The sequence below is a fragment of the Danio rerio genome, chromosome 6, assembly GCF_049306965.1.
Source record: "Danio rerio strain Tuebingen ecotype United States chromosome 6, GRCz12tu, whole genome shotgun sequence".
In the NCBI taxonomy this organism is placed as follows: domain Eukaryota; kingdom Metazoa; phylum Chordata; class Actinopteri; order Cypriniformes; family Danionidae; genus Danio; species Danio rerio.
The window spans coordinates 55,054,897-55,068,293 of record NC_133181.1 but is presented as its reverse complement, the minus strand read 5'-3'; the positions used below and the strand labels follow the sequence as shown (position 1 = coordinate 55,068,293).

Sequence of the window (13,397 nt, the reverse complement as noted above, 5' to 3'; positions counted from 1 at the left end):
TTAATGCATATGCTGTTGGAATAGCAATAAATATCTTAGGACAAATTCTGATGCCGTAACAGATTTATTAAAGCTGTGAAGCTACGATATTACACATTCAGAAAGGAACAGTGCAGCATGGCTTGTCTTTGGTATTTATGAATTTGCGCACACAAATCTTACATATTACAGTGCATCAATGTAAAATATAAAACTGGTGAAATGAGTGTAACATGCACATATAACACAAGTGGAATGCAACACAATAAACTCAAATCATTTGATGTGGAAAAATTTACCATTCAAAAGTTGGAGCTGGCCAAAATAAAGGCGTTTGTTTGAAATAAAACTCATTTTAGTGTATTATGTTATTTTAATTATCACTTCCTACCTAAAAGTGCCTCTTTCTGGCGAAATAAATTATTCTGCCTCCAAATTATGAATGGTAGTTGGGGAAAAAAAAACTCTTATCTTTTGGTCTACATGTGAAGGAGACTCCCACTCTTTAATGAAGCTTCATGACGTTGACAGTTTGTTATTAATCAGCCATTCATGGTTCAGTATTACTACAATAATCTTGTAAATATGACTAGATAAGTTAGATACCGATCCTTAGAGTAAAGACGTCTCCAGACAGACAAACAGGGGAAAAATAAAGCATTGAATGCAGTTCTGAAACTCAAAACAGAGCATTTATAAAACCTGCTTTGCACAGATGTGGGGTCAGATCTACGCTCATTTTCAAAACAGCTTAATAACTTGTGGAAAAGATGCCTTTTTTAGAGTCCAAATGTTTGAAAATCTTACATGCCACTTTCAAGTAAAACATATAAACCTTTATTATTTTAAATATTTTATATGCTAAAGTGATTTAGAGGGTGTTTAAAGGTCTGAAACCATATTAGATGAAAAATGTCAACATTTTCTGTGATTAACAGATTTTATATCCTGAAGGGAGGCATATGCTTGGTTTTTGTGCATAGACACGTTTGAGAAATGATCTCATTTTAAATACAGATGGCTGTGAAACATTACAAATGAACAAATCTCCATAAAGCATTAAGGATTTTCCATATATAGACCAGTGCTTTTTGGCAACATAAATGACAGTTAAAAAAAAATAATACAAATGACATTTTAAGGCCTAAAATGTAACAAAAGCATCACCGTTGTAGTTTTGACACATAAAGAGTGCGTTTCTACATATCATATACATATATACGGCAGTGAAAACAGAAGCTCAAGTCACATGTGTAGACAATCTGCAAAACTATGTTAAGCGCAGCAGTGACGGCATACGACATCTGAAATAGTTTCAGGTGGTCATGTCATACTTTTTTGCCAAGTTCAGACTGCGAGATTTCAGCCCTGATTTCGAGAAATCAGAAAAATCTGTGCTCGTTCACGTGAGTGACAATCACACAGCATGAGCTATCAAAGACGCGATCTGAGAGAATCGCTGATGAGTCGCCGATGCCCGAGAGATATTTGGCTTGCTAAATATCTGGCGCTGTCGGCGATTCAAATCATGTCTGTGAAGTGTGTTTTGATTGAAAATAACATCAGCGATTACCTACACCATATGAGAGAGCAGCATACACTAGTGTGGGTATCTGCAGGCCAGCAGGAGGTTGGGGGAGAAGTTAAAAGGGCTTCTTTCAGTCCATTTGGACCCAAGAAACGTAAGAAAAACTAGTGTAAATTTGGCAGGAGCACCCATGTCTGTTTGACGTGTCATCTGGGCAAAATCACAATCAGATGTAAAAGAAAAAAGTTGAGGAGAGATTGTTAATCACTAAATTGTTAATTTATGAGTTATCTCACAGAGATATTAACAATTAATTACCCCACAATTAACAATTACCCCACTAAAGGCTTCTTTCTCATTATATAGTTAATAACAATAGATGTACTACGTGCCTTGCGTTGTTTCCTTGTCACTTCTTGCGTGTTTGGTTGTGAGACGTAGTTTGTGGACCAAGACAAAGTTGTGGGTGATTCTTCCTATTGTAAAGTCATGAGGTGTGAAAGCCCCTGTCGCCGATCCATCTGGCAGTGTAAACAAAGCAGCGGTGAAACACAAGCCCAGATAGTCAAGCAGTGTGAAAACACCCGACACAAAAATCGTGTAGTCTGAACTCGGCATTAAACACTATATTTGGGGTGCACAAAAATCCGGTCACTCATAATTCTTCATAAGTGTATATTCAGACAATACCTACTACTGTTTGTGCGTACGATCAATAAAACAATATTTCTTTGATTAAAAACAAGACGAAATCCCACTTTAAACAAACAAATGCTTTTTTTTCCTTTTAAATGTAAACACAAATGCAAAAGTCCTGCAACCTGCACAGGAAGACCAGACTCTTTCCAGAAACCTGCTCAACATTCACACACTGACACATTCATATTTCACTTCAGATATAATACTCGTCATTTGTCAACGCAGCATTATGCTCAATCCACAAAGATCATTTTTCACTCTGAAAAAAAACATGTTGATGAATAGATATAAGGATAAAATGATGATTATTGTCAGCGATGTTGACCTGATGAAGTGCACTTCAGTTCTGCTCTTCTTTGAGATCAAACCTGACAGACAAAGATGAAGAACGCATTAATCAACACTTCATTCAGAAGTTAAACACAGAAGTTTGTGTTTCTGGACCACAAAACCAGACAATAGTGTAGAAAATGTTTTGAAATTGAGATTATACATCGACTGAAAGCTGAAATAGGGGCAGCACGGTGGCTCAGTGGTTAGCACTGTCACCTCACAGTGAGACGGTCACTAGTTCGAGTCCCGGCTGGGTCAGTTGGCATTTCTGTGTGGAGTTTGCATGTTCTCCGTGTTGGTGTGGGTTTCTTCAGGGTGCTCCAGTTTCCCCCACGGCCCAAAGACATGCACTATAGTGGAATTGAATAAACTAAAGTGGCCGTAGTGTATGAGTGTGTTGGTGAATGTGAAAGTGTGGGTGTTTCCCAGTACTGGGTTGCAGCTGAAAGGGCATCCATTGCCTAAAACATATGCTGGAATAGTTAGTGGTTCATTCCGCTGTGGCGACCCCTGATGAGACTTAACCGAAGAAAATTTTTTAAAAAGCTGCAATAATAAAAGCTTGTTATCATTCCAAAGTCTGGAATTTGAGGTTCCAAAAAAATGTAAATTAGATAATCACATTCTGTTCTGATCAATGCACATTACTGGTCAAAAACTGAGTGTTGATATGTTTTTAGTAGCACACTTAATGTCTTCATGGAACATAAGACTGGTTTTGTGGTCCAGGGTCTCATATTAGAATAAAATAAAAGCATGTTTGTGTACAAATGAATAAAAACTCACCATTGTGTGACTCCAGAGATTAAATCAATGTGTCCCAGGTCTATTTGCACCTACAGGAAGAAATTAATATAATAAAAAAATAATAAAATAGGCTTATTAAAATTAAAAAGATACAAAATAATATGACATCTTAAATATATATATGAACTGTATATGTGACTGTTCTTGAATGGCCCAGCAAGAGCCCTGATGTACACAAAACTGCACAACAATTTAAAAACGTGTTTCTTTAGACATTTTATAACTGACAAAAATTCTACGCAAAAAAAAAGAAGTTTGCCGTGTAAATTTGTTGTTTTCATAGATGTATTTTTAAAACAACATAATACACCATTAATGTTGGTCTGGCGGCGCAGTGGATAGCACATTCGCCTTACAGCAAGAAGGTCGCTGGTTCGATCCTCGGATCAGTTGGCGTTTCTGTGTGGAGTTTGCATGCTTTCCCTGCGTTTGCGTGGGTTTCCTCCGGGTGCTCCGGTTTCCCCCACAGTCCAAAGACATGCGGTACAGGTGAATTGGGTAGGCTAAATTGTCTGTAGTGTGTGAGTGTGTGTGGATATTTCCCACAGATGGGTTGCGGCTGGAAGGGCATCTGCTGCGTAAAAACTTGCTGGATAAGTTGGCGGTTCATTCCGCTGTGGCGACCCCAGATTAATAAAGGGACTAAGCCGACAAGAAAATGAATGAATGAATGATGTTGGTCTCAATATTTTTGTTTTGTGGTCAGTTATCAAAACATCCCCAGTATGAATTTTTGTTTTTTGATTTGTCTCTCCACATAACCCAGTAGATGTGAACTGACCTGGCCGATCACGTCTTTGTCTCGGTTCATGAAGGACGAGGAAGCGTTTTTCACACACACACTGAGCTCTCGTCTCTGAACCTCTTCCATACTCATATCAAACTCAAACCTGCAGGAAACACACACACACACACACACACACACACACACACACACACACACACACACACACACACACACACACACGGTCAAATCTCGAAAAACACTGAATGTCCACAAGAGACGATGCACAGATCTAAGAACAGAAAATAACTGCTTTTATTGCAGACAGACTAAAAGAAACAAGACTTCAGAGCATTTCCTCATTTTTTTAACATCATTTGGGACTTCTTTTTGTAGGTCATTTCTAGGATATTTATTTGATATATGTTTTGATACTGGATGTCAAAATTTTGAAAGATGAATGTGGCCAAGTACAGGGATATCCTGGGGGAAACCTCTCCAGAGTGTTTGGGACCTCAGATTTGGCGGAAGGTTTACTTTCTAACAAGACAATGACCCTAAAGACACAGCTAAAATAACAAAGGAGTGGCTTCCCAACAACTCTGTGACTGTTCTTGAATAGCCCAGCCAGAGCCCTAAGGTAAACCCAATTGAGCATCTCTGAAAAGACCTAACAATGGCTGTTCACCAAAATTTACCATCTAACCTGAGGATCTGCTGGGGGGAATGGCAGAGGATCCCCTGAAAAATCTGTTGCCTCTTCCCCAAAAAGACTCATGGCTGTATTAGATCAAAAGGGTGCTTCTACTAAATACTGAGCAGTGTCTGAATACACCTCCATGAAGTTGGCACCCCATAAAAACAAATAATCCCCAAAACTGAGCCTTTCGTTTGTGCTGATTTGTGCCGCAAAAACGAATGTTTGTGCTGGTTTGGGGTCTGAGGTAATAAGCATTATTTTTTTGACCGTGTGACGTCACTTTCCACCCCATGTTGCTCCAACGACTTCAAATCAGCAAAGGTCGTTTGTGCTGGATTTGTGCCGTTAAAACAAACACTGTATCCATTTTCCTCGTTTAGATTTAAGGTAAATATTTCAGGAGTGGTGACGTCACTCTCCACCCCATTTCCTCTAAATCGCACCAAACTGTTGTCATTCTCCAACGATGAGGTAAAATAATTGATTTTAGCAAACGGCTGCAATAACAAAGAGCAAAACAATTAAGAGGGTCTGAATAATTTCCCTACCCCTACATATACACGCGCACACACTTCTACACATTCACCCACCCACACATACTTTTCATTGAACTCTGGATTGAGGGTTTTCTTCTTCACACTGGTCTTTCTCTTGGTGGCCTTGCTTTTATCTGGCAGCAGAATGATGGAGACGTAAGTGTCTAAGCTGTCCTTAGATGATGTGACCAGACCCCTGAAACACACACACACACACACACACACACACACACACACACACACACACACACACACACACACACACACACACACACACACACACACACACACACACACACACATCAGCGTCCTGGAATCACCTCAAACTTCACACACAGAGATAACTCATAAACTCGTCATGAGTGTAGCTCAGACCTGCAGTTGTGGACGAGCAGCGTCAGCTTCTTCTGGAAGGACATGGAGAGCTGGATTTGTCCTGTTGTGGCCGTTTGCTTGTTACTCAAAACCGGACCTGAACCCATCGCCACTAAAGCCGCCATTTTGGAATCCAAGATCTGGATAAAAGACAAAATCTCAGTTAATTGTTGAAGGCCCCGTTTACACTAGTGCATTTTAGTTTTAAAACGGCGTTTCAGATCAAAAAAGTTCCGTGTCCACACTAGTGTTTCACCTAGCGTCTCTGAACATATTTCCGTCCAAACTACGCCACCAAAAATGTATATCACGTGACCATTCGCACACACTGGGCACGCACGTTCTAGTATAAACAGAAAGCATGCGTCACGCTCGGCATTTTGTTATTGTTAGTTAACAAACGCCGGTTGAACATTAAACGCGATGGCAAAGAAAGCAAGAGAGGTATTTTCGTGGACAGACGACGAGGTCGAGTTGTTACTAAACGTAACAAGTGAATAACTGCACAATGGCGCCCAAAACAGACAATAGTGCAAACAACGCTCCCATTTCTGTGCCCATGTTGTTGTTTACAGCACTGTCTTCTGGTAGCGTTAAAGCCATGTGTTACAGTCATGTGATAGAGGCTTAACGAATAAGGGAAGGATACGGAATGACACAAAAGCCCCAATCAGGTAGAGGATCTCAGCAGTCCCGCCTCCGTTTTCAGATGTCTCTGTTTTCAAAATGCTCCGTTTACGGCGCTCGAGAACTCCGGTTTAGTGTGGACGCATGGCGTAACCGTAGCAAAACTAATGCGTTTTAAAACGAAAATGCATTAGTGTAAACGGGGCCGAAGTTTACTGAAGGTCAGAAGTTTGGAATATTTATGACTTTTTGAAGCTTTTGAAAGAAGTCTAAGCTGAAGTATTCGATCATAAATACACTAAATGGTCGTAATTTGAAAGTCAGTAGTATTGCAATTTAAAAGAAACTGTCTGAACATATTTTAAAATGTAATTTATTTTCTGGTGGCACGGTGGCTTAATGGTTAGCACCGTGGTTGGTTGGTAGGTAGACGGACAGACAGACAGACAGATAGACAGATGATAGACAGACAGATATTTTTATTTCAATCTTAATGATCAAACTTTTCAAAAACTTAAAAAAAAATAAACAAAAAAACTAATTATTCTGATGTTTTGATTCAGAGAGTGTATACTATAGAAAATATATCTCGTCTTTTTCAGAAAGTAAAACAAAACACACAAAAATAGCCCATGAAAGGAAGTGAAAATATGCCTGGAGTCTGACCTTCAGCTGAGCTCTGAGCAGAATCTGACTCTGTGCTGAAGCTCCATCCAGGCTCAGCCATTGGTCCAGCAGAAGATCTGGTTTTAAAAGCAGCTCTCTGATTGGCAGAACCAAAGAGCCCATTGGTTGATCCCAGGCACTCGAGAGCTGCATCAAATGACCAGAAACCAAAACAGAGTGTAAAATCATTAAAATACAAAGCTGAAGCTAAAATCTACAACTCATAAATTCTTCTTTTCTTCCACGTTGTGTTGTAAATCCAAGTGAAACAGGTTATTAAACAAAGATCAATGAAGGACAGGACTTGATTTTGTCTATCATTCATTCATTGGATGGTGGTGGCTTGCTATTGGTGGATTTCAATTGATTGACAGGTTGATCCCACCCTCGTGTCAGTAAACACCAATCAGAAAAAAGATGTCATTAAGGAGGGAAGGATGTTAGGAATGCACGTTAGCATTGCAATTAACAAGAAATAAACAAGATGCTCTATATATCAATCTCTTAAAGAAGCAAATTTTACTACAATATCCTCACCTTGATCACCAGCACGTCCTTTTTGGGGTCGTGAACCAGAAAGTCAAAAGTTTCATTCCAGTGAGGAGAAGATGAACGTTCACACACCTTTACATTGGACCAAACACAGAGAGCACTTTAAATATATATGGATATTTGATAAGCTGTAAAGACTCTGTTTTTACTAATAAGAGTCTCCTGCCTTGGATTTATAAGACGTTCCTCCAAGTGTAAGTTCAGCTGCAGCTTTGGGTTCCTTTCCACTTTTCTTCAGCTGGAGACAGAGGGAAACACCAGTGCTTAACAAAGAGTCATCAACAGGTGCTTCTTTTTATTCATATAATATACATGTGATTCCATTACAATACATGATTATTATAATGAAATTGCATTCATATACAATTAAGTTTTATTAATAAAATATATTTATGAGAAAAATGTTTTAAATAAAATATTTTTAAATGACTGTATAGAGCTATTACCATTTCCCAAGCGCTGTTTAAAGGAGAGATTTTGCAAGATACTAGGTCAGTAGGGCTGCATGATTAATTGAAAAAAAGATTACGATCTTGATTTGACCCCCCACACGATCTTAATTCAGCATTTCTACGATTCAGCCAATTACATTTTTTAAGTTCGCGAGAAGCATAAAGGCAGTCGCACAAGTCTTCACATTGTTTTATGCATGTTGGACACCTCCAAATGGTGTTAAACGTGTCACATACTGTATTTATAAGGTATAATTTATCCAAGAAATGTCATCTCTGTCTAAATGTAATGATGTATTCACTGCAAAAATGCTTTTCTTACTTAGATTTCTTTGTCTTGTTTCTAGTCTAAATAACTAAATACTCTTGAATCAAGAAGAATTTTCTAGACAAACAAAACATATTGTCTTGTTTTAAGAAATTATAAGCTAAAAATGAAGCGAGTTTTTCCCTAAAAGAAGCTAAATAATCTACCAATGGGGTAAGCTAAATAACCTTATGTCAAAAGGAAAAACAGGATTATTTAGCTTTACCCCATTGGCAGATTATTTTGCTTGTTTTAAGGAAAAGCTCACCTAATTTTGGCATATTATTTCTCAACACAAGACAATGTTTTGCTTACTTAGAAAAATGCTTCTTGATATAAGCATTTTTAGATATTTGGACTAGAAACAAGACAAAAAAAAAAAAAAAAACAATCGAAGAAAAGCATTTTTTTGCAATGTTCGCAGCTGCGAAATCACACGTGAGCTAATGCACTGTTGTTTACTACTAAGAAGACACGTGCATGCCTGCCAATGAAGTCTACTTTAGTGAACAGAACCTGCATAGGGTGTGAATAACCCCTTTCACACATACAGACCTTTCCGGAAAATTACCGGTAATTTTTTTTGGAAAGGTCTGTATGTGTGAACAGGCCCTTTTTAAAAATACCGGTAAATTCGTTCCGGCAATTTTCCTGGAAAGAGAAGCTGTAACATTACTGTTAATTTGCTGGAATGCTGCGCTGTGTGAAGGCAAAAGAAAATTTGCCAGAAAGGGCGCGTTCACAATTAGAACATTCTGACGTGAAACATCTACTCCAGCCAATCAGAACACTCACATCCGTGCTGTTTACGAAAATAAAAGCCTTTGTATTTTTTTCCAGACACATTTAGCTGCTAGATGTCAGTCAGATCACGTTTCTCTGATCTTTCTTAATGCCAAATGTGTAAAAAAAAATCCAATAAAATGCTTATGATAAAGCGCTGGTTGTCTACCTTCACGCTCTGCTTCATTTGCTTGCCACGTGTGCACGTGAAGCAGCCGGTGAGCGCCAGCACAAACATATTATGTACCATCAAACAAAAGCCTGACCCCTTCTATGCTTACAAATACAAGCGCAGCCGTTTATTTCTGGTTAATGATGTCAGAATTTACCAGTATTTTGGAATGGATGTGTGAATTGTCTTTTCCAGAAAAATTCCGGAATGTTCTTGCCTGTGTGAACAGCGCTTTTTTGATTTTACCGGTAAAGTCGTTCCGGTAAATTTCCAGATATATATGTGCGAAAGGGGCTATAAACAGCTAAAAGTTGTAAATAACGTTCAGTTTGGGAAGCAGGTGGGAGGTATGATTTGCATGTATGTCTTTTTTTCCACAAAGTGACAGCAGCCATGACATGAACGCACTCGGCATTAAAAGTGAAACCAAAACCGCACACTTTAAATGATCATCTCGCACTGTAAAGTTGTGACAAAGTGTTGCACATGAAAATAAATGTTTAAGTGTCAGTAGAACTACTCCAGCCTATATAATGTTGAATATATTGCAGGAGGGTAATCTGCTAATGACAAATGTCTCATTTTACCAGTGAAAAAAAAAGGTCCAATAATGTTGTCAATGACAAGCACACGTCTCAAACATAATAATTTAACTTAAGAATTATGAATAGCTGTATTCTGATGTCATCACTTTACTGTGCATTACTGATGCAGGACAAATTTAAAGTCTATTCAAGTCTATTGTTCCAAGTTTATACAAAATTTAGCAGTAGACTTACACATAGGCCTAATATTATTGTTGTTTTACCATATGTTTGAGAATTACCAATAATAATAGCCAACTCATATTAACCTTTAACATCTACAGAATCGTGATCTTGATTTTGAGCAAAAATAATTGTAATTCTCATGTTAGCCAGAATCGTGTAGCTCTAGTATTCAGTTTAAAAGTCACATTTAAAGGCTTAACTAGGCTAATTATGTTAGGTAGTCAAGTTAGCGTAATTAGGCAAGTCAATAGCCCCTTTCACACATACTGACCTTTCCGGAAAATTACCGGCAATTTTCCGGAAAGGTTGTATGTGTGAACAGGCCCTTTTTGAAAATACCGGTAAATTAATTCTGGCTATTTTCCGGAAAGAGAAGTTGTAACATTACCGGTAATTTGCCGGAATGCTGCGCTGTGTGAATGCAGAAGGAAGATTCCCGTAATAAGCGCGTCCACATCTAGAACGGGCTGACGTGAGACACCTGCTTTAGCCAATCAGAACAGTCAGACGCATTCACGTGCGCGCGGTTTATGAGAATAAAAGCCTTTGAATATTTTTTCCAGACACCTTTAGCTGCTAGATGTTAGTCAGATCACGTTTCTGTGTTCCTTCTTAATGCTGTGTAAATAATTATCGATAAAATGTTTATGATAATCCGTTGTTTGTTTACCTTCAAGCTTTGCGTGTGCCCGTGAGCGCCCATAGCGCCAGCACACACACATATCAAAGTGTTTCCCTATGTTTTCATTAGAGTTGTACTCAATACTGATCCATCCGAAGAGTTTGTAATGTAGTCAAATGTTTATAAACACAAGCGCAGCCGTTTAGAGGTCATTTCTGGTTAATGATGTCAGAATTTACCGGCATTTTGCGATGGATGTGTGAATGTTTTTTCCGAAAAATTTTCGTAACGTCCTCTCCTGTGTGAACAGCGCTTTTTTGAATATACCGGTAAAGTCGTTCCGGAAATTTTCCAGATATTTACCGGTATCACTGTGTGAAAGGGGCTAATGTATAACAGTGGTTTGTTCTGTTGACTATCTAAAAATCATTTCTCAAGTGGGCGAATAATCTTGACATTAAAATTAAAAAATGTAAAAAAAAAAAATAAAAAAAAAAATGAATAGCTGCTTTATTCCAGCCAAAGACCTTCTCCAGGAGACAAAAATATAATATAGGAACTACTTTGAAAATGACCTTGCTCTGTTAAACATGACTTGAGAAATATTTGAAAAATCATTTAAAATTTCAGAGCGGCTAATACATTTTTTTTCTCATTCATTATCAAAAATATTTGTAATAGAAGATACTCAATAACATGACCATCAGTGTAGGCTTTATCTGTGTATATTAAACCACAATAACATGTATTGTTTTATATATTTAAAGTTTGTTGTAAAGAATATTCTTAACTACCAAAAGTGGCCATATTGATGGAGACAGATGTAGATGTATAAACAGAGAACGCTGATGTGACTCACGGGCAGCTGATGAGCTCTGTCTAACAGAATGAAGAGCAGCGCTGCTGAAGCCACACTCTTGTTCTGGTAGGACTGCGAGCTCTGCATCTGCATAACCTGAAGCACACACAAACACACTCGTTCACAATGAAGTCAGTGCTATATAATCACTGCACAGGCTCATGTGTCTCTGGTTAAACTGACCTGCTCCAGTTTGTCCCGCTGGGTGACGGTGGGCAGCCACTCCACAACCAGATGCACACGGCCATGTTTGATATCATTCAATGTAAACCACTGCAAACCACAAACAGCAGGAGAGAGTCATGTGTGTGTTCTGCTAATTAATGTTGTGAGAAACATAACTCATTAAGCTGAGTGTTTCTTTTAATTTACTGATAATCATTTCAAATATGATGACATATTTTAAACATTGCACAAAATATCATGATAATATAATAGTTAAATATGACATTTTATATATTAATGTCAAACAAAATGTTCTGTTAAGTGAAAAATGCTCACCTCATCATTGTACTGAGATTTGATGATGTCTCCAAGTCTGAGCTTAAATCTGGGCAAACATCAGGAAAATAATGTCATTTATGTTAATTATAGCATCCGAAATACTTTTTAAAAATATATTTTTAATTAACCTTTGAAAATTATTTAGAGATTCTTAATTTCTCTGACGTTTTTGATGTTGAATGTGATGGATTACTTAAAAAAACAGAATAATATAATTTATGATTACTTTTTTTATTACTAATTATTTTTTTGTAATTCTTGTTTAATTCAGTTTATTAAAAGTGATCCATCATCATATATATTATCAAAAGAATCCATAAATTGCATTTAAATTAATATTAAATCAAATCTTTGAACTACATATTACTATTTATTGTTTTATTTAATAAATAAAATAATAAACAACAAACTGAAGACAGTAGTTCAAAAATAATAAGAGAAATATACAGTCGCCTCAAAAATGAATACATAAATGCAAGAATATAAGCCTTTTCTTGAACAATGTTTAATTATGAAAAGGTTTTGTAAATACACCAACCTTCCAAGAAAATCATCAGAATCAACATCTTTATCATAGACCTCGAACTTCACCTCTAGATTAGGATCAGGACTCAGAATCAGCTAGCAAATAAAAAAGACAAATATTACAGTTGAGCTCTTTAAGACACAATAAAATAAAATATAAAGTAAAACAATAGCTATCATAACAACTCATATTCAACTAAACAAACTTCATCGTAATACATTAAATAAAAATTAAAACAAATATTAAGCAATTAAAAATATATAACTTTTGTGACTGGGGCTTAGAGCCATATAATAATATTAAAAATGAGAAACATAACTCGTTAAGCTCTTTTAGTTTACTTCTCCTTTTATTTTACTGAAAATAATTTATCACTATTATATAATAAATATCACTATTGTATAATAAAATAATTAAAATTTAACATAAATGTCTTGCCCATCGCACCTCATACATCTCATTCCAGGTGGGGTTGAGGTTTTCCTTGATCACGTGACTCTTAAATGTTGTGTCTCCGATGTGGATCTTGACATAGGGGTCACTTTTCCCCTTCATCATCCCACCCATCAGACCATCCTTCGCCACCAGATCCTGAGCCTCCAGCAGGTGGAGCCGCAGCAGCCCCTGCAGGACACACAGCGAACAACCACATCTGAAAAATACACTTATGACATGCTGCTTCCTGCAGCCTTAGATTCAATGCAAGACACTGCAGGTGAATATCGTAAAAACAACAACAACTAATAGTTAATTAAGAATTGAGAGCATTTTTGGAGCTTTTCTAAAGTGTTATATTTAAATATACAAATAGGATATTATTTTCTTAAAGGGATAGTTCACCCAAAACTAAACAGTTCGTAATCATTGTCATCTTTA

The 13,397-nt window shown here is 37.2% G+C and overlaps 1 protein-coding gene across 5 annotated transcripts in view; it reads right to left on the bottom strand.

The window, feature by feature from the left end:
• Positions 1-45: 45 nt before the first annotated feature.
• The window catches only part of esyt1b (extended synaptotagmin-like protein 1b), a 76,515-nt gene continuing 63,163 nt past the window's right edge, over positions 46-13,397 (bottom strand). For 4 of the 5 annotated variants that reach the window (XM_694639.11, XM_068222064.2, XM_073954697.1 and 1 more), the window contains 13 exons: positions 12,969-13,145; positions 12,534-12,616; positions 11,993-12,041; positions 11,675-11,764; positions 11,492-11,587; positions 7,693-7,764; positions 7,512-7,598; positions 6,975-7,121; positions 5,682-5,821; positions 5,371-5,502; positions 4,128-4,236; positions 3,326-3,375; positions 46-2,574 (listed from right to left, as the gene is read on the bottom strand). In XM_694639.11, coding sequence (XP_699731.6) covers positions 2,547-2,574; positions 3,326-3,375; positions 4,128-4,236; positions 5,371-5,502; positions 5,682-5,821; positions 6,975-7,121; positions 7,512-7,598; positions 7,693-7,764; positions 11,492-11,587; positions 11,675-11,764; positions 11,993-12,041; positions 12,534-12,616; positions 12,969-13,145 — 1,260 coding nt within the window. In that variant the 3' untranslated portion in view covers positions 46-2,546. The remainder of the gene's footprint in view (positions 2,575-3,325; positions 3,376-4,127; positions 4,237-5,370; positions 5,503-5,681; positions 5,822-6,974; positions 7,122-7,511; positions 7,599-7,692; positions 7,765-11,491; positions 11,588-11,674; positions 11,765-11,992; positions 12,042-12,533; positions 12,617-12,968; positions 13,146-13,397) is intronic. The other variant, XM_073954699.1, reaches the window with a different exon arrangement.